We start from the raw sequence: 25,610 nt of genomic DNA, 5'->3' as shown, positions 1-25,610 counted from the left end.
TACCTGATAGTATTGATATGCATACCTGTGCTCACTTACTGATTTGTTATATAATAATGCCCAACTTGAATTTGGACCAGAGGGGGCTGTAACATGATCCGGCAGAACTCCACATGCCCTGCATGCTCTACACTAATGTGGTCACAATCCAGGAATTTCCAACTTCAATAAAACACTTTTGAACATAACGGTTTTCAATACCATTATCAACACCACAGGTAGGAGGGATCTTCAGGAATGGTCAGTCTAATGCTGAGTAAAAAAAGACTGATAGCAGCAGATGCTTATATGTGCAACAATAGATGTGCACATGCAACAGGGCTTCAGAAGTAACTAGATAAAAGTTTCTTCATCAGAACAACCTTCAATCAGCAATCCCTTATCACATTTTAATGTAGAAACCTCTTCATTCAGACATTCAGAGGTCGAAAGGCCCACCCCTGATTTAGCCCACTCTGTTATAGATGGCCAGTGTAATTACCACATGGAGATTAGGGAAAAACAACTATGCTGAAAATAACACCTTACTTCTCTGTTTCAAGCCCCCACACACTTCCGGGCCAGGGCTATTCATTCAGGCAGAGAGAGAGAGAGGCGACCCCTAGTGTACACCATAGCCTACCACAGGGCGGAAACGGAGTGTGTGTGTGTGGACGAATACTCTCGTCTGCATCATTCACTCCCTCTGCACGTGCCTGATACACGTTCACACAGATAAGTGTGATTCGCTTTATTTCAGCGATTGCTGCTCCATTTTCTCCGCTGTTTGAAACATTACACACGCCGCTGAGTGAGTGAGAGAGAGAGAGAGAGAGAGAGAGAGAGTATTTATAAATTACCAGCTCGCGCGCGTCCATTGGTCAGATCTCCGTGTCCAATCACAGCCGAGCTGAGAGTGACGAAACTACGCCGCGGCCACGTGCGCTATGTGTTTACAGAACGACGCCGGGCGGCCAATCAGCTGCGTGTGGCGTTTATACAATAGGAGCGCGCGATAGCCAGGAGTGCGTGGAGGAGCAGCGCTGAGACTGACGAGACCAGGACGTGTGTGTGTGTGTGTGTGTGTGTGTGTGTGTGTGTGTGTGTGTGTGTGTGTGTGTCAGTCTGCTTAAACCTTAAACTGACCATCTGCTCTACTCCATTTTACAGTGTAGGGTTCTTCACATCCGGCCCTGGAGGGTCAGTGTCCAGCACAGGACCGCTGCTCAAACACACTGGTTTACACTCCTCTGTTAAGTGGCAGGTTTACAGGGCGTGCTCACAGGGCGACACCAGCCCTGCATGAAAGGATTTGGAGGACTCCAGATATAGTGGGTTGAAGCAGGGCTGGTTCGCTTGATGAAGGTTTTACTGGGTGTTGATATGGGAAATGTAGCATTTCCTCTGGTTTGTGAGTTCTCTGAGCTTTTTTGAGCTTGAATGTGTAAAATCAGTAAAACAGTGTGGCTGAAATCAGATATTCTGGGTCAAATGGGGCTGATTTTACCAGAACAACCAAAACTTTTTTTTTTCTTTTTTTTTTTTTTTTTACCATTTTTGGCCTGCGGTTTCCCTTATCTAGCTGTTGGTCATGAATGGGTTATTCTCATGATACACTCATGTTCTTTGAGCAATGCCAGAGAAGAACCATCTTTGGTACCATTAAGTATGTGTAAACCTTAAAAATCACCAATTTAGTCTCTGTAGTTTTAATAGTGTGTGGGTCATTGTGTTATACCTCTGCTTTCACTCCTGGAGATCAAAAGAGGTTTCGGATCCTCTCAGTGTTTCACCCTGTGTGCTTTTTGGTTTCTTCTCCTGGAGCAGCAGGATTTCAGTAAAGATGCCATGGAGTCCAGTCTGTTGTAAAACTCAGCTGTTTAAATTCTGTTGAACTGATGCCTGTGGAAGCAGCTCGTGGTCAGTCCACATACTGCTGTTTACTGTTTACTGTTTCGGCTGTTCAACTAACACTGAGCTGCAGAAGTGTTTGGATTCTTCTTCTCTAAGGACAGCCTGAGTTCGCTCCAGCCCACTCCATGTCCTCCTCCTCAAGCGCCTTGCGGCTGCAGACTCCCTTGTTGCGTGTTGTAAATTGTGTGTGTGTGGCGAGGTGCTGAAGGCTGCTGCTGAAGCTCTCTTGCGCCTGTCTCTCTCCCCTCACAGCACCAGCATCCCGACGCCGTGGCTCAGAGCAGGTAGACTGTGTGTTCTTCAGAGCAGTGGCTTTGCTGAGGTGTTTGTGTTGATTGTGTTTGTGCACGTGTCCAGGTTTGCTCTGCTGGTTCATGTGTTATTATTACTGGGGGGGGGGAAAGTGCTGCTGCGTCACTGAACTAACGAGTAGATGCTGTAGTTCAGTCTCTCTCCTCTTTCTCGTTCTCTTAGTGCTCTTCTTTCTTCTGGTGATGAACAGTCAGAGATATTCTGTACTCTAATAGGTTCAAACATTTTAATAGTGATCTCTATTTAAAAGAGATCTACAGTGATTTTTGTTAGACATATTTTTCAGGTCTGATTAACATAATCAAACAGGCTGTTTTTTACTATGTTTTTAAGAGGCTACCCATTATTGACTGAAAAAGCAGTCTAGGGTGAAACAGTCAACTTCAGTATGTATGGGTGAGGCTGTCTGAATAGGCAGTAAAATATAAACGCATTGGTTTCTGTGACATTGCAAAAAGTGTAGATGGGTTCAAAACATTAATATTTTCTATACGCTTCTTCAAACACCTTTTAGTTTAAGGTGTCCTAGAATGGAAAACTGTATTTACCATGATGTACCTGAATAACGAGAGTTACAGTGCATGGTAGTGACATACCATGAACCACAAACACTGTTGTCTCTCAACTCAAAAGAAATACTAAAATAGTTTAACTAAAATAGAGCTGTAAAATGAACCGATTCCAAAACCCCCAAACTGTTATGTAAGAGTCTTGGCTCATTATATTTACACCCCAAATTTACATACATACCTAACCCTAACCCAGCTCACTAGTGAAAGCCTTTTGAGGCTAAACGCAACAGCTACTTTGGGAGAATATGGAAGCGAGGCTAAAAAGGCTAAAGAATTGCGCAGTTCAGAAGTGTGCACCTCCCTGAAATTAATTTTTACAGAATGGGATGTCTGCCACCTCATGCACAATTTGCCAACTCATCCCAAAAGTATAGCCTGGAGCACCATCATTACAGAGAACACAGTTCCACTGCTCTACATATCAACAGGGTATCCACAGACATTTAGACTAATAGAGTATGATGAGTAGTTAACAAACTGTCTTCTTGTGTCTAATGAAGCATCTACTTCTGTGATTGCAGTGGTTATATCAGAGCCCTGATGTAAAAGTATTCTTCTCAGAGAGTGGAGTAGTATGTTCACAATATGATGTAGCAGCTTAACATTGTACTGAACAAACATAATATCAGTACATTGAAACATTGACGCAATGTCTATTGTAGGCCTAATCTAATGGAAGTATACCAATAGCATAGCCTATGACAGCAGCAGATAGTGACGTGTCGATGTGTGGCTAGCATCTGAGGATTTGTTACTGTTCTGATATGGTTCCAGTGTGTGTAGGTGAGAACATGTGTTCGGTTCCTAGGATACACACAACCTCATGATCAAAACAGTTTGTCTGAGACTGCAGTGCCACCTCCTAGACTCCACAGAGGAGAGCAGTTATAGGCTATGCAGTTCCTTACAGCACTTGTTTATTGCTTTCTGGTTTTGTAAGGGCTCAGAGCTGGTACGCTCTGGAGGTCGGGCGCGTGCATGAGTGCATGGGTAGACACCCACGCATGCATTCACATTACCACACAACCTCATGATCAAAACAGTTTGTCTGAGACTGCAGTGCCACCTCCTAGACTCCACAGAGGAGAGCAGTTATAGGCTATGCAGTTCCTTACAGCACTTGTTTATTGCTTTCTGGTTTTGTAAGGGCTCAGAGCTGGTACGCTCTGGAGGTCGGGCGCGTGCATGAGTGCATGGGTAGACACCCACGCATGCATTCACATTACCAGAGCAGCCATGCTCCAGCCAAGACGAGCCGAGCACACGAGCTGTTGCGCTACCAAGCAACTTCTCTGCTCACCCCAATACAGTCCTATCAGTTCTGTCCATTTACAAGTCAATTATATTCATAAAACATATGATCCACTCCAAGTACTCTTCACAACTGCAGGAACGTCTGCCACACTCTTAAGTAGCAGCGCTAGTCTGTGTTAACAGTCATTACAAAAAGTAACAAAACCAAAAGACATGTTTGACATCTGAACGTAACCAGTAAAGCTGTATGGCTAATGTAGCCAACAATAATAAGAAATATGAATGAATACCGCACACATTTTGCAAACTGCATGCCTTAAACACACTAGCACACACTAGCATCAAACCTCACTCATTAAGTCATTAAGCAATTGCTTAAGTCTTAAAGCAATATCAAATATAATCTCAAGTTCATTGTATGTGCAAATGTTTGTGGACACGCATTCCAAGACATTAATTCAGCTACTTTAAGTTGCACCCATTTCTGAAATGCAAATACACACACACAGCGTTTGTAGTACCTGTACAGTAGGACTGCCAATAGAATAGGACTTTCTGGAGGAAATAAACATGAAGCTATGTGCACCATGCCTAATGCCAAGGCAAGAGCGGTATGAGACCCACCAACACTGACCTGTGGAGCAGTCGAACTGTGGTTTCTGGAATGATGGTGCTCCATCCAGTACCTTTAGGATGGTTTGGGGAGGAGGAGAGGTGGTGATCATCCAACATCCGGACATACCTAACGCTCTTGTTGCTGAATGCAATCAAATCCTCACAGCAATCCAAGATCTAGTAGATAGCCTTCCCTGGATAGTAGAGACTACAATAAAAGCGGGATAAACTGCTTCAGGAGAAAGAGTTCAGAAGAAACAATTAATGAGTCCCAGTACTTTTGTCTAATAAATTATATATATGAACCCTTAGATGTCTAGTTATTAACTATTAACTTTCATATTGCTTGACTTTATAAAGATTATTACACAAATATAAAATGAGATTGCACTTCTGACAAAAAATATGGCAAACATAACAAATAGCTTTCCTTGCTAGCAAAAAGAGATTGAACACACAACTGTCAAATTCAAATCCTAATAAAATAGTTCTTTTACTTACAAACATTATTGAAAGTTTTCAATGTGCACTTGTGACACATTGAATTGTGACACAATTTTGCTTTTAACTTGTTGAGATGATAGTGAGAAATATTTTATGTAAAATTACAGTTGCTTATTAGAATGATTAATGTTATATCTAAGGGTTAAAACAGTGAAAACGTGTTTGGGGCACATGCTAAAACACCTGTAGGTGTTGGAGGGATTAGAATGTTAAGCTAGTTAAAACCTCACACGTCAATACCTCACATGTCTGTGACATAAAGTGTATCATTGCATTTGTCTCTAAATAAGTCAAGTTTAAACTAGGCAACATCAAAAGTGGCACTTGATTACAGACACGTCACCAGTGATCCAAGAGCACCAACACCTCCTTCTTCCATGGAGCTTAAGAGATTAAGCGTCTGGATGAGGGATTTATAAAAAGGGCTGAGTGCGTGGGTGAGGGACCTGGGCCACTTTGGGACCACTCCGAAATAACCTGTCCACTGCTTAAGCAATACCCTGCACTAAGAGTGGGCAGAAATAGTCTAAGCATTAATGTTCTAAAAACAGGTTAGAGGAGGTCTACGGTCAGTAGTGGAACTGGTTTAGAGCAAAGGTTGAAAGGTTGTTTTTTTAGCACCAGAAGGTGGCATGACACAGAAGAAAAAACTGAGTGTTTCTATTGGTCTAGTCATAAAACCTTTTATTGAATGTAACTGAAAAAGGCCACAGTGTAATTATATGTTAGAACTGTGAAAAATCTGACTGGTCAGTGTGTTGGATCTACTCAATGTATGAATGTGTATGAAAATGTGAGAATTACAAGGCTGTACAAATAGTTGGAGAGCATTTGTCGTCCTGCCACTGTTAAGTTGCAGCTGACCTTTTGCATACTTAAAACTTAAACTGGACTTTTGATATTAAAACTTTTAAATCGGGCTGAAGTTACATTTCTGCTTTATTCATTTAAAAAGTGCTGCACGTCTCCGACTGTTACATAAAGCACTTTGTCTTGTCCATCTGAATAGACCACCTGTCCACCTACTCATTCATGCAATTATCTAATCAGCCAAATGTGTGGCAGCAGTACAGTGCATAAAATCATGCAGACACAGGCTAGCAGCTTCAGCTGATCACATCAACCATCAGAATGGGGGACACTGTGATCTCAGTGATTTTGAGCGTGGCATGATGATTGTTGGTGTAACACAAACAACAGTCTCATGAGTTTACACAGAATGGTGCAATTAAGAAAAAACAGCCAGGTCAGGATGTTGACGAAAGAAGTCAATGGAGAATGGCCAGACTGGTTTGAGCTGACAGAAAGGCTACAATAACTCAGATAACTGCTCTGTACAATTTTGGTTAGAAGAACAGCATCAGAACTGGACAGCTGAAGACTGGTCTGATGACTCTTGATTTATGCTGAGGCACACAGATGGTAGGGTCAGAATTTGGTGCCAACAGCATGAATCCATGGACCTTGTGTCAACAGTCCAGGCTGGTGAAGGTGGTGTTATGGTGTGGTGAATGTTTTCTTGCCACACTTTGGGCCCATTAATACCAATATACCATCGCTTGAATGCCACAGCCTATTTGAGCTTCATTGCTAACCATGTGCATCCTTTTATGGACACAGTTTACTACAATTTATCTTCGAAGTAAGAAATTACTTGGTATCTGTTCTTATGTCTTATGCAATGCTTTTATATTAATCAACGAAATGCAGAAACACCCAGTCTAAGAGAAACCACATGATCTGTTTTATCCTTCAGTTCATTCATTGTATCTCACTTAAGTACCCAGAGTACTCACAGTAATGTCCTGCTCTGTTCTGCAGCACTCTAGTAGCCTACCTGCTCAAGATTAACCACACAGAGAGAGAAAGCTCTTGAAAATGCGAAAATGACTAAGGCCACAGTACATGGAAGTCTTAGAAGTGGAGAATTGGAGAGATGTGAGGTGAATGGGAGTACAAATCTCAGTAATAGAGCAAGCACATGTAACCAAGGAGACCAGGAAAAACCAAAAGAGTGAAATGACAGTGTTTGGACACGTGCTTGTCCATGTGAGTTTGTTATTTTCTTTCCACCTTCTGTTCTTATCATTTGAAAAGGTAAAACTGTCATTAGCTACAGTGGTCAGTGAGTCCCTGTGGATATTCCGTGAACGGCGTCAGTTGACCACCGCTGTTTGTGAAAGAGCAGGTGGATTTCATGTGGATGCCGTTCTGAAAGACCATAAACAGGCCGCCGGGCAGTTGCAAAAACAAGTAAAGCCTCCAGCCTGTGCAGTTTTAAATTCACATGCACCTTTTCTCTCTCTCTTTTTTTGCAAGTTGCCTCTGGAACAAGGGAGAACACGCGGCAGAAAGAAGGAGAAGAGTTCTGGACAGATCCTGAGGACCAAGAACCTGGGGTTTCAGACGCTGTTTTCTCGCTCAGTGTCTTTCTCACGCCCTGTTCTCATCCATCTGGCTGCATGATTGCAGCCAAGACTGTTTCATAAGCAGGAGTCTTGCCTGCATGTTTTGCTGCCTCCACCATTCCTAGAGTTGACAATTTATTTACTTTTTCTCCAAATAAACTAAAGCGGTGTTACTGCTGAGCTTTGGAGGCTGTGAGCTCTTCACCCACTTGCTTCTGAGCCTAATAAGCATTTATAATGCTCCACGTTTGTGAAATGGACTCATGAAGCATCTTTACAACAAAATGATTCACCTTTACAGTTCCTGCAGTCCAACCTAGTAAAGCTTCAGCTCAGGTGTTTATTTTCACCAGGTATAGGTGAGCTTCATCACCTAGGCAACCGGTTATTCTGATTGTATTATGAGTGATGACAACTCAGACTCCGCCCCCAGCAATGACACTCGGGGGCGAGCGGGCGGGACAGAGGAGGAGGCGGGACCACGGAAGAGTTCACTAGGCCTGAGCAGCAACTGCCCCTCATACAAACCAACCAATGGCAGGGCTGGGTCGTCACCAGGGGCCGACTCGGGACCCACAGGTTCGTCAGGGGACAACCAGGGGCAAAATTCAGACGACATGGACGCGCTGTCCAGCGGCAATGACTCTGGAGAGAGGGAGAGCGAAGGAGGGCTGGAGAGGGAGAATGGCTCCAGAGGACGACAGTCTATGAGGAGTTACCAAAGCTCCTCCAGTCAAAATGGCAAAGACTCTGGCATGATGCTGGAGACCACTGAGAGCAACAAGAGGTAAGAGACAAAATGGATAGAATGGATAGAATGGATAGAGGGAGGCTGTTACGTAGGCTTCTTGTAAAAAATATTTGGGGGCACCTAAGCAGTGTTTCCTAAGCAAAGAAATGTTTTCTTTGTTGGGGTTCATATAGTAACATAGACAATCGAGACATAATAAAAAAAGGTTAGATGTTTCCTTTACAAAAACTGTAAAACTGAAACAGAACCAGTTGTCAAAAGTTCTATCTTGAGATAGAAGGCAAATTCCACACATTTTGTTCGGTTGTAATGTCAGGATTAAGCAGCACCCGCCCTTTCAGCCCTTCATCTTTAGGGCAAAAGAATTTCAATATCTGCTTTTAACAGTTTTGAAAAAAAAGCTGCGATGTACGAAGAAGATCGGTACTGCCTAACATGCACTTTTCAAATGTACTGAAAGGGCAGGAGACCAACCAGCAGATATTGAGGGTGAATACATTCTTTAATTTAATTGGAAGTTAACATTGAACACCAACCATTAGAATAGAAGGCAAGGTGTCCTTAACTGTTTGGAGAGGGTTGGCAAAAAATAGGAATAGTTGGATAGTAGAGTTGGGTAGAAATAAGAAAGGTCACTAAGATCAGCTGTTTACTGGCATTATGTAGTGTAGAAAACAGGCACAGGTAAAAGACACTTAAGGGTTGTTAGAAAATATCGATATATTACAATATTACAAATGTTATGTTTTGCAGTATTGTAGCAATTCATAAAAAGTATTTATTCATTTATTTATTTATTTTGTATTTAAAGTACATGTGCAAATATTTGTGTATTTTTCATAAAAGAAAATCAACCTATCATTTTGCTTACATTATCGCAATATATTGAATTGTAACCCCTGTATCCTGATAGGTATTATATTGCCAGTGCATTCCTATTAGAAATAAAGAAATGAGTATTAATATCTTGGCCATAATCTTTACTATTTTTTCTTTTACTGCCCACCTGTTTTCTTTCTTTCTCTCTGTTTCTGTCTTAGTTCAAACTCTCACAGCCCCTCTCCTCCGAGCAGCTCTCTGGCTTACAGTCTGCTGAGTACTAGCTCAGAGCAGGACCACCCCTCCACCAGCGGCTGCAGCAGTGATCAGTCGGCGCGAGTGCAGACACAAAAGGAGTTGATGAGGGCACTGAAGGAGCTGAAGATCCGCCTTCCCGCTGAAAGGAAGACCAAGGGCCGATCCAGCACCCTCAATGCCCTCAAATACGCCCTCAGCTGTGTCAAGCAAGTGCGAGGTGAGAGGGGTCTGTGTGTGTGTATGGCTGTGTTGACATGGTGAGCCTTATTGCCCTTATTTTTTCCAGTTTGAATCAGGGTGTCTGCCTCTTTCAGATGCTTTCAGATATTGATTGCTTCAAAAAAGATACAGAGATACTGCAGTAAAATACAGGAGTGCCAGATGAATTGTTTGTAAACCCGCTGATGACATGACAGCACTCAAACCCAGCAACTAGCACATTACCAATGTGCACCCAGTCTCTCTTGCATATTGCCCCTTTGCCACTTGCAAAATACAGAAGGATTTTTTTGTGCCAAAGTAGCTAACATCTAGTTTGTGTGTAAACACAACACTGGACCAATTGGATTTATGTTACATTTGGGCAACATTACAGCAGATTTGTGCCACATCAACCTTGTTAAAGAGTATCTCGCCCCCTTAGGACATTTGAAAAATACGCTATAGGGGGTCGATAACGTGCGGGAGGAGGCAGGGCTAAGTAAAGCAAAGACAGTGTAGAAGTTGTAGAAAGCAGCTAAACAGAAGCATTTCTGCGTGCAGCCCACTGCTACATAATAGGGATAAAAATTCTCTCCATTTCATCATTAATTGTGGGATTTTTACTGAATTTTCAACCACTTTAGGGGCACTACCTAGGTTTGGAACAGCAAGTGTAATTTATTGGCCAAAAATAGCTTTTATTGAACAAATCACTTGTTTTAATCAAATACTTACTTAAGTATATCTGTTAAAATGATTGTAGCCAAAAATATTGTGTTTACTCCAGCTGTAATGTGCACTTAGCCTTATTTCTACCTTCCGAAACAAAACTGCATTCATGTGTTACAGATGATGTGAGATTTAGAACCAAATACATTCTTACTTAAAATGTAACATTATTAAAGTAATCATTTATAAACAAATGCATTTTCTTTCCAGCCAATCAGGAGTATTATCACCAGTGGAATGTCGAAGAGTGTCATGGTTGCAGTTTGGACCTCTCCACGTTTACCATTGAAGAACTTGATAACATCACCTCCGAGTATACGCTGAAAAACACAGTATGTATAAACTCACCTCATACTCACGTGTTCCTACAGTAATTTTATTCCATTAATGCTCTCGCTTCCCCTCCATTTATCCTCTTGACCTCTCTCCTTCTCTCTCTGTCAATTACACATCCCGTGTTTTTTTTCTTCTTCTTCTTTCCTGTTTCCCTGAGAGCTCTATCATCAGCTCTGTAGGAACCAGATTCTTTTTTTTCTTCTGTGTTTCTTTTTTCCTACTTTTCACGTGGACTTCACCACGTGGAAAAAGAAAGAGAGAGTGAAGATGACGGGCAGTATACCAGTACTCATTTCTGTACTTGTTATCAGAGCCTCTTGTTAACTGAAGTGACCCCCTTGAGGTAGCACACTGGAGCAGGTCTAGAACCTTAACAAAAGAACATCTTTCTGTCTTTTATGCCATTATAAATATCATTATACAGGTAAAAAGGAGCTGGGCCTAGCTAAGTGCTGGCCTACATTGCTAAAACACACGAACACACTGCTGGTCATTAGTGTGGAGTGATTATCTCTATGACTTTGTTATCCCTCTTCAAAAGACATACTCCTTCCATGCCAATTTGACAGTATGCTTATAGTACAGATCATATAGTATGTGATATAATCTGAGACTTCCCCTTTAACTCTTTAAATTATAATCTGCCTTGAACTGAATCCATTGAATTAAATCCACTATATTTATCCCTGAGGGGCAATTTACACTGGGCACACAAACATCTCAAGAAAGAGTAGACAACAGATAAAAGACCGAACATTAAAACTTAAAACTTTAAAAAAAGTAAAATACAAAGCATTCGATGGATCACTAATGATGGGGGCGTCCTTTTTCCAGTTTTGTTTGTCTGTGCAATACAGTGGAACAGAGATCTCAGTGGAACACCACATCATTTTAGGGCACATGAATATTCAATTCTGTAGGCAATTTCTTAAACTCAGAGCCTGAAACCAGCAAATAAGAGAGAATTAAACAACACTCTTAATTAAAGAGCAATAAAAACTCAACAAAACAGATCACTCAACAAAAAAAGATTTCCAAAGAAATACATACGTTGCTGGCCTCTGTGTTATCCTCAAGTTTTAACTTATCATCAAAGATTGTCCCCAAGTAAGTGCTAACTCTCTAACAGCCTGTCTATTTCCCCATTATCTGCAAAAAATCCATGAAAATCTCCCATTTTTTAAAATATTCACCAGCAAATGTAGCAGCAGAGATGACACATCAGCGGAGATAACACAACTGTGTAATCAAATTTTACAATATGATGGTTTCCGTGACTACTCCTACAGTTGTCAGTATACAAGACAAATAATAAAGGAGACATAACACACTATTGAGGTGAGCCAGTGGATGTGCATCAAATATTTGAGACAGTTCCATTTATAAGCACACTCTGTGAATCCATAATCCAGCATTGGCCCATACTCCAATCTAAAATTATTAAAATTTTGTCTTGTGAAATTCTTGGGGGTCCTGTAGTTTCTATAACCCTTTATTATTGGATGCACAGTTTCTGACTGAGCATGTGCATACATTCAGAACACCATCCAGATCATTGAGGGCTTATTATTGACTATAGTGTGTAGTGTATTTTAATTTTAGGAGTTTCCATGGTTAGACTGTGTTCTATATATATCAAAACAAATGTGACAAAAGCTCTGAAAATCCTGCTATTAAAGGCGAAGGGCAGATTAAAAGGCAGCGAATGCGGCTTTTAAGCCTCAGCACTAAAATGCTTTTCTGTAACTTCTCTTTCTGACCTTTGCTCATTGCTCCCTTTCCACTTTAACTTTTTTTTTTTTGCCTCTCTCCCCTTTTCTGCCATTCGTCACTCTGTCTCTGCTTCTCCTTGACTGGAGTAAAACATTTATAAATAATGTACATTCCTATTTTACTACTGTTTTATCTACTGAGGCCTTTCCAGCACTTGAATCTCTCCGTTGAAATGTTGTACAGGTTGTGGGTATGTAAATGTGCACAACCAGGCTGGGCTAATTGTCCAGATTTATTATAAGTTTTATTAATGAATTAAAATGTTCATTTAAAAGTTTTTTAAAAAAGGTTTTAGTAAATCTAAGATATAGGGGGATGCAGCTTCGCTAAATTCATTAAATACAACTAAAAGAACCTTGAACCTATTAGAATACATTAGTTGTGGTGTTTTTGCCAGCCTTGCTACGCCCTCTCTACCCTCCTCTCACCTTTCCCTTCCTCTGTTCTGATCACCTTGAGTACATACTGTAATGGTGCTCTTGAGAATAACTGTACACAGTAGCTATGAGTGTAAAAATGTGCTTTGCTAAACTGCACATCACTGCATAAACACTGATATAATGACTGTTTTTAAGAGAATATACCCATGTTTTTTAACTTGATCTTCATCTGCTGTATCTTTTATAGTGGATTTGATCATTTTCTTGTTTTCTCTTTTCTTTTTCTTTGCCTCCTCTAGGACACATTCTCCATGGCTGTGTCATTCTTGTCGGGAAAGGTGGTATATATCTCTCCCCAGGGTTCATCTTTGTTACGCAGCAAACCAGAGAAGTTGCAGGGGACGGTTTTTTCAGAGCTACTCGCCCCTCAGGACGTCAGCACTTTCTACAGCAGCACTGCTCCCTGTAAACTACCGCCATGGGCTTCCTGCATCGGTTCAGGTGTGTGTTTGTGCTGCTCATGATTGACAGAAATATAACAAATGTAGCACACATAAAACATAAACACAAATGAAATAGTACACAGTACACATAGTGCCACAAAAAGGTATTTGAGCGATGTCAAGAAGAACCACTTTTGGTTCCCCTTAGTTAATTAGGATACATTTACATTTGGACAGAAATGAGGTGGTCCAAAACAGAAGGTAATGACATGTATTGAACTGTATTAGGAAATTTTTCAATCAAGTGTCTCCCTTTTATGTAGCCTCTCCTCCAGTGGACTGTACGCAGGAGAAGTCCATGTTCTGTAGAATCAGCGGCGATGGCTCCTCAGGCGGTGATATGCGGTATTATCCATTTAGACTGACTCCCTATCTGCTCACTCTGCGAGACTCAGACACAGCAGATCCACAGCCCTGCTGCCTGCTCATCGCAGAGAGAGTTCACTCGGGATATGAAGGTAACACATACAACACACACATGCACTTTTTGTACTCACACAGGCACTCAAAGTGAAGTGCATAGGGTATCCTTATTTAATCCACCATTTAGGTTTTTTTTTCTTCTCAAACACACCTGATTCAACTCAACATTTAGTTACCAGGTTTAGTGTGTTACAGAATGGGAAACACTCTTTAACTCACTCTCTTCTCCCTGTCTCTGTCTCAGCTCCTCGTATTCCTCCGGATAAGCGGATCTTCACCACCAGTCACACGCCCAGCTGTCTGTTTCAGGAGGTGGATGAGCGGGCGGTGCCATTGCTGGGTTATCTGCCTCAGGACCTAGTGGGAACTCCTGTACTGCTCTATCTCCACCCTGAGGACAGACCCATAATGGTGGCCATCCACAAGAAGAGTGAGCATACATCTTTTTTTGATGGACCTTGATTATTACTCACGCACTAACATTTAGCAGGATTGTCAACGAAGGGGTACTTGATTTGTCTTTTGTTGCTTCGCATTAAAGACACTGCATGTCTTTGTTGTACAGCTCAGTTGTTATTATTATTGATTTACTATGCTATTTAAATGCAATCACATGATCTCATAATTACATGTATATTAAATTACATATAAGAATGCATCTCAAAGCTCTCTCTTTCTGTCTCTCTTTCTTTCTCTCACTTGTTCTCTGTAGTTCTGCAGTTTGCTGGGCAGCCCTTTGACCACTCCCCATTGCGGATGTGTGCCCGCAGTGGAGAGTATCTGACCATAGATACTTCTTGGTCCTCTTTCGTCAACCCATGGAGTAGAAAGGTTGCTTTCATCGTGGGACGGCACAAAGTCCGAACGTATGGACATACACACACACATCCATAAATATGCCTGACATCTTCACTGTCTACAAACATGTGAACACACAAACTTCCATTACTGCAACCTTAAAACCATACACACACACAGCATGTGTACACACACTTACAAGCATGTGCATACTTACATACACCCATATGTGACAAAGCGTCCATGCTCAAACGTTATACACATGCTATACACATGAACATAAATGGGCTGAAGATTTATTGATTTATTTTTGTGCTGATTAATGTATGCTTGATATGCAGTTATTACTATTGTATTGCAGTGAGTCATATAAATGTCGTCTCCATTCCATATCCTCACACATTCACATTTACTGTAAATACTCACATACAGCTCACTCTCACTGTAAACTTGCATCTTTCATGCATGGCTACATGGCCAGTATCTCCTTTTCTTTGGCCCACCCACATTGTGATGGACAATCCTTCCTCACTTCAAATACAATTACATAATTTTTAAAACACTCATCCCACTCTGCTTGGATATGCTTAAAATAATTCTCTACATTCTTTGTTTCTGGTTGTGAACGCACACTCAAGGGCCAGTCACACATGAACAGAGATATCCTTGCTTACAGAGGAAAAATATTCCTACTATTCAAACCATGCACTGGCCTTTCTCCTCACTTAATCACAAGCATGTGCACACACACACAGGTGCACACACAAACACACACACGCACAAAGGTTTGCTTACTTTTATGCACACTTACTAAGAAACACTAAATAATTAGAAATACTTATTGATTAGTTGCTATTCAGGTCATTTGATGACCTCCATTTCTGAAAGAATGTCATGTGTGCATATCAATATTTTTTCTTCTGTGTTCTAACCTCTTCCCCTTCTCTTTCACTCCTCCAGTTCTCCATTGAATGAGGATGTGTTCACCCTGCCGCGGGACCTAGAGGAGCGCACCCTGGCTCCAGACATCGTTCAGCTGAGCGAACAGATCCACCGGCTGCTGGTGCAGCCTGTTCACAGCGGCAGCTCTCAAGGCTATAGCAGCCTGGCCAGCAACGGCTCGCATGAACTCCAGCCCAGCGCAGCCTCCTCATCCGAAAGCAACGGCACTGCTCTGGAGGACCCTGCTCAGCTTCACAAGCCGGTCAGCATACTAATAAAAACGTCTTGTAATAATAAATAGGCTTTTCTTTTTAAACTATTGGAATCAGGATCAAATCTAATTTTAGTACATTCTACTCCTGCAGATCAGATTATAGGTTAGGAAAGTAGTTCTTTAAACCCTGCAAGATTTGCAACAGTTGCTTGCAAAATAAGACCTACATTGAGCCTCAATTGGAGAGTGCCTAATCTTTGGCACAGGCATTTCAGTGTAACTCAAGTATTTTAGGACTTTATTCTCAGAGCTTGTGTGAAGGTCTTTGATCCTGCAGTTTTTGCACAGCCATTATTCGTTTAAAGCTCTGCCCCTGCAACAGAAACAGAGTCATTTAAGTGATTTGTTATGTTGTGTATGGATGAACTTGCCAAGGGCACCTCATAGCTGGTAACAGACAACGGAAGAAGAAGAAAGAGGTCCATGCATTCAGACCTACAGAAAGCTATTTGATGAAGCAAATAATGAGTCATTTTCCTCTGCTTTGTGAGCAGATGACCTTCCAGCAGATCTGTAAGGACGTTCACATGGTGAAGACCAGTGGCCAACAAGTGTTTATCGAGTCCCGCAACCGTCCTCCTCCCAGAAAACTCGCTGCCACAGGTACACACACATGCACACACTCTTATAAACATACATAGCTAGTAATCCATGGTCAGCACCTAAGATGACATCTACTTGGAGATGCTTTTGTGACTGTTGTTTATATTTCAAGGTAAATGTTCTCTTTCTCTCTACGAACTTAATAGGTTCTTTATGGGCAATAGGGAACCCTGGGCCAGGTGTGGCTCCACCTTCTAAGAGCACAGTCCCCTCCCAGCTTGTGAGAAAGGAACCATCCCCCACATACTCTTACCAGCAAATCAACTGCCTGGATAGCATTATACGGTAAGTGTGTGCATTTGTATATTATGTATATGCGTGTCAAGTGTAGGGTTGTAAATCTCTGGCCTCAGTTTGTTGTGAATACAGATACTTGAGAAATGATTCAGTGCCATCTGAAATAAAAAGTAGTGTAAGAGAGACAGTAAAAAATATACAAAAGCCTCTTAGACTCTTCAGAATCACAGGTCCCAGGCTTTTCCCCCTGCTGTTCTAACTTAGGAATCCTTAGGGTGTGATAACAGTCACACAAGGGCTAGTTTGTGTGTGTGTATTTACAGTAAATGTGAATGCTTTGATTTAAACAAGCTTATAATCTAATTTGCCCAAACATAAATGCATGCTTGATCATATAGTTTTACAATTTAGGTGATTCTAAAAAGAAAAAGAAAAGTGATGCAAATTGCTGCACTCAAATTGATGCCCAATGATGTGTTATTGGATTTTTAATCCTCAACATGAGTGTGCTCCTTTCACAGCCACACTACTCACAAGTACATAAGGCTAACACATTGAGAGACAGGCTGTCAAAGGCTATCAATCTCACTAAGCCATGAGCAATACATGTCTCTTTTCTACTTTCTACTTGTCTGTCATTCTTTAGTTACATTAGCAAAAGCTGTCACTTCGTTTTTTTCCGGTATTTTGATGCTGCTGTTGTATGTACATACATTAATGGCTGTCCAATGTGGCTGTAGGTATCTGGAGAGCTGTAACATTCCTAACACAGTGAAGAGGAAGTGTGGTTCCTCCTCTTGCACAGCCTCCTCTACGTCTGATGATGACAAGCAGCAGGATGCTCCTGGCAATTCTAAAGGTACACCTCCCAACTAGCCTGAAGTGCACTAATTCACATGCTCTAATTGCATTTCAGCAGACGTCAGAGGACTAATGGGTAAAAAGAGAAATAAGAGTACATATAATAAACCAGATTTATAAAACAATTTTATACCATGCACTGTGGACCGTGGACAAAATAGTGATATTTTATTCTATTGTGATAAATTGTGTTATCATCATGCTTTGTGAGCATACTGTGGATATCATCAGCGTTTAAAGAACACAGACCAGCACTTCTCATTGTAATTAGTCCTGTCAACTATGGAGTATTTGCTTTCAAATGTTGGCAGACTCAAGAAAATGTACTTCACAATCACTTATTAAAGAAGGGGTGAGAGGAAGATGTTGTGTCCTGCAACATTTTGAGGTGCATGAGCACCAGCAACACAAAATCTCTGGATGAAAGTGTGCAGTGAAGTGGGGGCGAGTCGTGCTAAAGGAATTCACTTCTGAGTGGAAATAAAATTCCCTTGCATGGTACAAAAGTTCCTTGCATTCATGATTCCATGTGACTTAATGAAGTCGAACCTGCTGTGAAAGCACCTGTTCCAGAAATAATGTGTGTTGCTGTTGCCTTGTACAAGCTGGGCTCTTTTCCAGAACATACTTTAACTCTCTGATTAGGAATGTAATCGGATAGAGGTGTTTATATGGCTATTATTCTTCTATGTAGCAGAGTATTTCAAGGATTACCCATATCATTCAATCGGATAGAAATTGTGTTCTGAATGGCATCAATCAACCTAGTCTATTCCAATTGAGGTGTTTTATGGACATATTCTATTCTGAATTATCAGGCTGCATGTAAATGTGCCAGAGTCTGTCCAGAGTAACTATCCAGACAGACCTAAAATCTCTAATAAAGAGATTCTCAGATAGTAAAAACCTTTCTGTACTTTTTGGTAGAATACAGCAACAAAGAGCAGCAAAACGTACACTGGGTTTGTCTCAACTGCAGCCATTATATTTGTCATGAATCTCAAGCCAGATATTTGAGAACAAGCTTTTAAATACAGTTCCCTTCCAATGTTTTGGGGTGAAAACGCCAGTTGTTTGTCTTTGCACTGACAGTGGGTTTGAGATCAATATAATATAATATAATATGATATTATTATCTATGACCTTATATTCATCTTTTGATATCAAACCCAAATGTGTTCAGTGCATGGCAAAAACAAAACATGTTTTTTCCAATTCTTGCAAAAAATAATTTTGAATGTCTTGTGTGGTGGGGGGGGCTGCATCAAGTAACATTTGTTTGGTATGTGACACCAAACATGTTCCAGAATTAAAAAGATCATTAAATGCAATTTTTTCTGGGAAATTAACCAATGGATTAATCCACAAAGATAGTTTGACACAATTTTTAAAATTGTTCTAATGACACTCACTTCCACCATGCATGACTGGTGAGCTTGTATGTTTGGGAAAATTCGCTGGCCCTATCTTTTGCCACACTTTGGGATTTTCATCACTTCCATAGAACTACTTCTTCTTCTTGTTTAACTTTCTACCAAAGTTATAGAAATGCCAAAGTGTGGAAAAGGAACGAACAGGTCATCATTCAAAACACACAAGCTCATTAGGCCAGCACGGTGGAGGTGTCATTAGAAAATGTAAAATAAATATATAAATAAATAAATAAAATCAGATGACGAACAGAATGCATTCATAATTTTACCAAAATAACTCCAAATGTCCATCATTTCTTTGTGGTTAAATAATGATCATTATTGACATTTCTTTATCCTTCCAAAATGTGTTGCTTTTCAGTTTGAGGTGGCTGCCTTTAGAATAATGTGACTCTGTTCGTGTTTATCTTTACGCGCATTTAGGTCCATCAGTGGCTCTGGTTGGTGAGAGTACACCATTGCCTGCTCTTGCATTGCACAGTAAAGCGGAAAGTGTAGCATCAGTCACCTCCCAGTGCAGTTTTAGCAGCACCATCGTCCATGTGGGAGACAAGAAGCCCCCCGAGTCAGGTGAGTCTTTTAGGGTCAGTTTAGTGTGTCAGTGTTTCAGTTATGTGCGCCAGATTTTCGCCTTATTCAGTTATCCACAAAAAGATGGTCCAGTAGAATCTGCACTAGAAATAATAGAGTTTTTTTTAAGATAATGATAGTATGCTTATAATGAAACAATATGACTAAATTCCTCCCTCACTTTCTCTCAGACATTGTTATGGAGGAAGCTCCTACAACTCCTGTACTCGCTCCTCCGGTCCTTCAGCCCCCTGCTCCTCCAACCATCACGGCTGCCCCATCTCTGCCTCCGCCCCCAACTCCACCTAGTCCTGCACCTACATCTGAGAAGGATGGAAGCAGGAGAGGTGGAGGAGGAGGGGGAGGAAGGCTGGGGCTGACAAAGGAGGTGCTCTCAGCACACACTCAGCAAGAGGAGCAGAACTTCTTGTGTCGTTTTAGAGATCTGAGTGAACTCCGAGTGTTTGACCCAGCTTCAGCACTCAGACGTCATAATACCACACCGCCCACTAGAGGTAATGCTTGAAATGTGCATTTGTTAGTCCATGTGAACACAGACTTCCACTCTACATACGCTTTTTAAATCCAATTTAAATCCCCCCCCCCCATTTACTACACATGTGTATATCAGTAGCCACCGTCATTGTTTTTATTATCTTTTTCCTCTCTCTCAGGTGTGCGCTGTTCACGTGACTATCCTGCAGTAGGTAGCACTGGTCGAAGGCGTGGTAGAGGCGGCAAAAGACTGAAACATCAAGAGACATCAGATCAGGGAAGCTCTTTTGGCCTTGCAGGTCCATCCAGAGGCCTCTCTACTGGAGCTCCTGCACAAGAAGGGCCCCCTAACCCCTCTTTCCCCTTGGGCCCTCCAACCACCTCTTCTTCCTGGCCTCCTTCAGTGGGATCCCATAACAGCCTCCCCTCTGTGCCCTACCCACCAGGCATGCTGCCCATTTACCCCCTTTTCCCACCCCTCTCTCAGCCAGTCACGGACCCTTCCATGCAGCCTGGCCTTCGCTTCCCCCTTCAGAATCCACAGATGGCCCCTCCCATGGTCCCCCCCATGATGGCACTTGTCCTGCCCAACTATATGTTCCCCCAAATGGGCGCTTCCATGGCTCAACCCGGTCCTGCAGCCATGGCGCAGCCCTTCTATAACCCAAACCTGGCTTTTCCATATCCAGCAGCCAGTGCCGCGCCTCCAGCAGCCCCTCAAACAGCAACCGCAGCCCTACCAAACCAGTCTCGCTGCAGCAGCCCCCAGTCCTGCAGCCAGAGGGAGGGAGGTGCTGATAGAGAAGGGGCGGAGTCACCTCTCTTCCAATCCAGATGCTCATCCCCTCTCAACTTGCTCCAGCTGGAGGAATCGCCCACCAATCGAATGGAGGCAGTGTCAGCTCTGGCCTCAGGACAACAGGCCACGCCTCCTGTGGGAGGACAGGGGGTCGGGGCTGGAACACAGGCCTCAAGTAATCAGAGAGGCCCAGCAGAGGACAACAAAGAGAATGAAAATGTAAGAAATGTCAAAATGTAATTTTGTGAAATGCATACAATGCATTATATTTTCCTCTAATTTATATGATTAGAACTGTTAGAAGGCAGAGCGGTTCACTAAGTAGAACTCAAGGCTGCAGGAGCCTCATAATTATCCACTATAATCATCATAATTGTAGCAGTGGTTGAACTGTGGTAGTAATGTGGTTTAACCTAAAAAAATCTAGAGCTATTTATGTCATTTGTGGTGTAATTTAAATGTAATTACATGCCTACATAACTATATTGTGTGTCTGTACTTGTTTTTTTTTTTTTTTACATATATTTTTTTTAAATCACTAGATTAAAATAATAATAATAATATTCTTCTCTCTCACTAAGAACAAAAATGGTATCAGTTTTAAAAGCTCAGAACTTGGTGCAAATGGCGATAGCTAAGTAGTCAGCATTTAGCATTTTATTGCATCTGATTAACTGTATGCAAACTACACCCTCTACAGGGAGAAGCCAATGAGTCAAACCAGGATGCCATGTCCACCTCCAGCGACTTGCTGGACCTTCTGCTGCAGGAGGATTCGCGCTCAGGCACCGGCTCAGCCGCTTCAGGCTCTGGCTCCACTGGGACAGGGTCCTCAGGCTCTGGCTCAGGCTCATCTGGGTCTGGCTCCAATGGATGCAGCTCATCTGGGAGTGGAACCAGTAAGTTATAATAGAACATGTGAAAAAAGAGACTCTTAGGCAATCACAATTTAAGATGTGCACACATTCACAGTTAAGCTTATTGTTATGAACATTATTACAGCTGTGGTTAGTAGTTGAGTATGCTCTACTATCTGGTTGCACTCATTGTTGTGTTTCCAGTGTTCTCAGTGTGACGTTTTAGTCTGAGAAGACTTATTAATACAAGAGCAAATGTTTCTCTTGGTTCCCTTGAAGGAAGCAGTCAGAGCAGCCACACCAGCAAGTACTTTGGCAGCATAGACTCATCAGAGAATGACCATTCTCGAAAGCAGACAGCAGGGGGTGACGGAGAGGCACAATTTATCAAGTGTGTTCTACAGGACCCCATCTGGCTGCTCATGGCTGACACAGACGAAAAGATCATGATGACCTATCAGCTGCCCATCAGGTTGGAAAATAAATAAATAGGCTCTCACATAAAAGTCTAGTTTAGAAACACATCCAGAATACAAAGCTTTGCATGTCAGAGCTTTACATTGCTCTGTACACCCTCATCAATTCAAACTGGGCCAGAATCCAGTACAGCTTGGTGATTTCCAATCTTTAAAACTACAAATTAAACTGGCTATTTAACTGAGAAGTTGAATCAGGAATGTTAGAGCAAGATAATCATTGTGCCAGGACCTGAATTGATGAACCATGGTGTAAGTAAAGGTACTGCTGTGTGCACATGAATTAAAAAAAAAACATTTTAAAGGCCATCATTACATTGACGGTAGTCTGGGGATGTTTAATAGGCCTGTTCTGTGTCTGTCTGTATGTGACAGGGACCGAGAGACTGTGTTGCATGAGGACCGAATAGCCTTGAGAGCCATGCAGAAGCATCAGCCCCGTTTCACTGATGAGCAGAAGCGGGAGCTGAGTCAGGTGCACCCCTGGATCCGCACAGGACGCCTGCCACGTGCCATAAACATATCTGTGAGTTCCTGAAGGTTAACTCCATAGCACTAGCAGTAAAGCTTATTGGCTGATTGTCTGCTGCAGTGTCTGTGTTTCATTCCTTTTGATTGGTATTAATGTCAACAGACTGAGACACCTGCACTAGATATATTGCTTATAATATATCTAGTCACAACTTTACACTGACCTTGCTATTAGAAAAAGTTCATGGATGATTATTTCGAACAACTGCCATATTCTAATTATGTCAACAAGGGAAAAAGCAAAAATGGATATTTGAATTATATAACACAGGTAGATCAATGTAGGTGAAAGTAGTGTTAGGAGTGTAGTATGCTTGCCTGGCTGGGGTATCAAACCCTAGTTTGCCATTGGAAGACAATATTATACTATGCTACACCCACAACATAGTAATACTGCAAATGCTACTGAAATCTTGAGAATTGAACGATAGTGATATCCATCCAATATGTGTTCTTCAGAAGATACTAAGCTTTAATGTAAGCTATTTTTCATTGATGCGTTTCACTTTCCAAGCTTTCCAAACACTCCACTACCTCTATTAATACATATACCAGTGGTCTAATATGTTCATGTGGATGGTCATTGTCCTGCTTGTCTCCTTGTTTTCCAGACATGTGTGGGCTGCAAGTCTCCTCCTTCAGTGCCGCCAACTGCCCCTTTCGATGTGGAGATCCACGAGATGGAGCTGTGCAGTGTGCTGGAGGTGACAGACGAGGGCACCATGGCTGATAAACACACCCAGCCAGATGCAGCCATGGAAGAGGTAGAGGCACTGGAGACGGGGCAGTGGAGAGAGGAAGAAGAGAAAGAAAGAGAAAGGGCGGTAATGACGACGCAGATCTGCGACCAAGAAATGACAGCAGAGGATCAGGACCTTACCTCACAAATAGAGGAGGAGAAAGGCGGCAGTGTGACGGACATGAGCCACTGAGCTGACATTATCATCCACTGGTGGAAAAAAACACTGCCTCCACACTTGTCAGCAGGTGTTACTAGTGGCAGTCGATACTTTTTGAATTGCACACTTCAAATCGTGACACTCGTCAGACTTTTCATGGTGAGTCACGGTTAGCAGTGTGGTTGTAAACTGTACTTTTAAAAGAGGACTACAGCCTTGAGGGCAAAGACTACTGAGCTTTGGGCCAAAGCTCTTTGAAAAGAAGCAGAACTAAAATCACTACAGTATGTTCTGACGTGGTGGAGGGTAGCATTATGTCATTGTGTCATATGCTCAAGTGACGCTTTCTGTTTTTATAATGCAAATATTTATTTGTAAAGCTGAATGCAAATCAGTAGTGATAAAAAGTCACAAAGGCTGACAGATGATGAATGTGAATCAAAAAAGGCCACTTTATTGTAAAACTGTGACATCACTGCTCCGCACCCTGCCATGGCTCACTTTCTCCCAGTGAACCTTTTGGATATTCTGATCTGATAGGGAAAGAGGGGTGATCAATTTAACACCCTTTTACAGTGTTCTCTTAAGGCTCCTGCCTGGAGGACCCCCAGGACTGCATACTGTAATGTAGCCTCACGCTCACCAGCTAAGTTTGAACAATTACAGTCAATGTCATTAACATTCAGTCCGCAGGCAGATTTATATGAAGTAATGCTTAACAGAGGCGAATATATGCAGTCTTGTGTGTTCTCAGGTGTACAGGTCAGCGTGGGTCACTGCCTTTGCGGACATTTGATCTGCAGTTTACTGGTGCATTACGACCAAATTTACTGGAGAAAAATCCACGGGGTGATTTTATTTTTGGAAGTGTGAATATTTTTTATACATTGTTGGTGTCGGCTCGGTCCAAGGATTATTTGTATTTTCTGTGCTGTCTTTGTTAATCCAAAAGGGGATTGCTCATAACCTGTTTGCAGCAGAAGTGTTTTTATCTGCAGCTTTAGCACAGAACTTTAGACGAGTTCCTCAAACAGCTGATTAGGAATGATCAGGCAAAATCTCACTCATACACACTCATAAAGTGTTCAGAAAGCTACACGATACAACCTCCTACATAGGCCTTTCTAGAAAACTGAACACACAATATATCTCTATAAATATCTATTTAAGCAGTTATTAAGACTTATTCTGGGGACTCTGAGTGGCTTAGCAGACTAAGGCGCTCACACTGTGATGTGAGGACCACTAGTTCGAGTCATACTGCTTGCCATCAGCAGCCAGAGCCTGAGGGAGCACAATTTGCCACATTTTCTGGTTACACATGCTCTCCCCACATCCTTTCCAATGTGTTGTTGGCTAGCACCAGCATTTGTTAGCTGATGTGTAAGAGCTGGGGACCTGGCGCTTTTCTTTGAGGGCGTTCGCTGCCTAGTGATGATGCATCAGGCATCAAATAACCCTAGTGCATATAGGTTTTTGTCATTTGACATGAAAGGCTTATGTAGAAGTCGTGTAACCTTATGAATTCTGCCCTTCGGTTCAGATAGGTTGATTGTTTCACCTTCTTCTTCATCTCCACATCCATGCCAACAGTGAAAGCTCCAATAGGCCTTGAAGCCAAAGGCATCCTCTGCGATAGAGGAGTAGCACAGTTGATGGCCAGTAAAGTGGACCCTCCAAGCTTAGAGGGCCTGTGTAGTGCCTGTGTGGTCCCCTTTTTACTATAGTGGCTTGCTTTAGTTATACAAGCTCGGCAATCAGAGAAGAAAACAGTGAAACAGCCACTGACTTTGAAAAGATCGCTTAGGACACAGGGAGACTCTCTTTGTCTCTCTTTATAACATCTCACCTTTTCTTCTCTTCCGTGTCGCTCTGTTTCAATTACATCCTATTGAGCTTTAGTGGTCCTGAGCAGTTTTTAAGTTTTTTTTTTTTTTTTTGTGAATTTCTTTGTATGAAAAATAAAATAAAATAAAGTGAAATCCTGTTCACACTTTTTGTGGTGTAGTGGCATTTCCGTAAACAGCAACATTGCATTTTTGCATTGAAACGGGCACTGCAGGCTTTAAAAACGACGAGAGGAAGTGAAGTGTTTTCTTTGTTG

At 41.9% G+C, this 25,610-nt stretch overlaps 2 protein-coding genes across 4 annotated transcripts in view; one reads left to right on the top strand and one right to left on the bottom strand.

Moving 5' to 3' along the window:
• Positions 1-4,732, bottom strand: part of arap2 (ArfGAP with RhoGAP domain, ankyrin repeat and PH domain 2) — a 132,598-nt gene extending 127,866 nt beyond the window's left edge. Inside the window, exon 1 of the mRNA XM_072687599.1 lies at positions 4,666-4,732. Within this exon, the coding sequence (XP_072543700.1) occupies positions 4,666-4,710 (45 nt within the window). The 5' untranslated portion in view covers positions 4,711-4,732. The remainder of the gene's footprint in view (positions 1-4,665) is intronic.
• Positions 1-25,502, top strand: part of per1b (period circadian clock 1b) — a 30,354-nt gene extending 4,852 nt beyond the window's left edge. The window contains exons 1-19 of one of the 3 annotated variants that reach the window (XM_072687603.1): positions 1,988-2,177; positions 7,470-8,345; positions 9,350-9,603; positions 10,527-10,648; positions 13,105-13,306; positions 13,572-13,766; positions 13,976-14,161; positions 14,444-14,597; positions 15,490-15,733; positions 16,240-16,348; positions 16,495-16,633; positions 17,326-17,444; positions 19,303-19,449; positions 19,641-19,964; positions 20,124-20,962; positions 21,444-21,642; positions 21,880-22,072; positions 22,452-22,602; positions 23,219-25,502. In XM_072687603.1, the coding sequence (XP_072543704.1) occupies positions 7,960-8,345; positions 9,350-9,603; positions 10,527-10,648; positions 13,105-13,306; positions 13,572-13,766; positions 13,976-14,161; positions 14,444-14,597; positions 15,490-15,733; positions 16,240-16,348; positions 16,495-16,633; positions 17,326-17,444; positions 19,303-19,449; positions 19,641-19,964; positions 20,124-20,962; positions 21,444-21,642; positions 21,880-22,072; positions 22,452-22,602; positions 23,219-23,539 (4,284 nt within the window). In that variant the 5' untranslated portion in view covers positions 1,988-2,177; positions 7,470-7,959 and the 3' untranslated portion in view covers positions 23,540-25,502. Of the gene's footprint in view, positions 1-1,987; positions 2,178-7,469; positions 8,346-9,349; positions 9,604-10,526; positions 10,649-13,104; positions 13,307-13,571; positions 13,767-13,975; positions 14,162-14,443; positions 14,598-15,489; positions 15,734-16,239; positions 16,349-16,494; positions 16,634-17,325; positions 17,445-19,302; positions 19,450-19,640; positions 19,965-20,123; positions 20,963-21,443; positions 21,643-21,879; positions 22,073-22,451; positions 22,603-23,218 lie in introns of those variants that run through there. The other 2 variants (XM_072687601.1, XM_072687604.1) reach the window with 2 other exon arrangements.
• Positions 25,503-25,610: the final 108 nt, after the last annotated feature.

The sequence above is a fragment of the Salminus brasiliensis genome, chromosome 9 (genome assembly GCF_030463535.1).
Source record: "Salminus brasiliensis chromosome 9, fSalBra1.hap2, whole genome shotgun sequence".
In the NCBI taxonomy this organism is placed as follows: Eukaryota; Metazoa; Chordata; class Actinopteri; order Characiformes; family Bryconidae; genus Salminus; species Salminus brasiliensis.
Note: the sequence above shows the minus strand (reverse complement) of the source record. Positions and strands in the feature narration are given on the sequence as shown.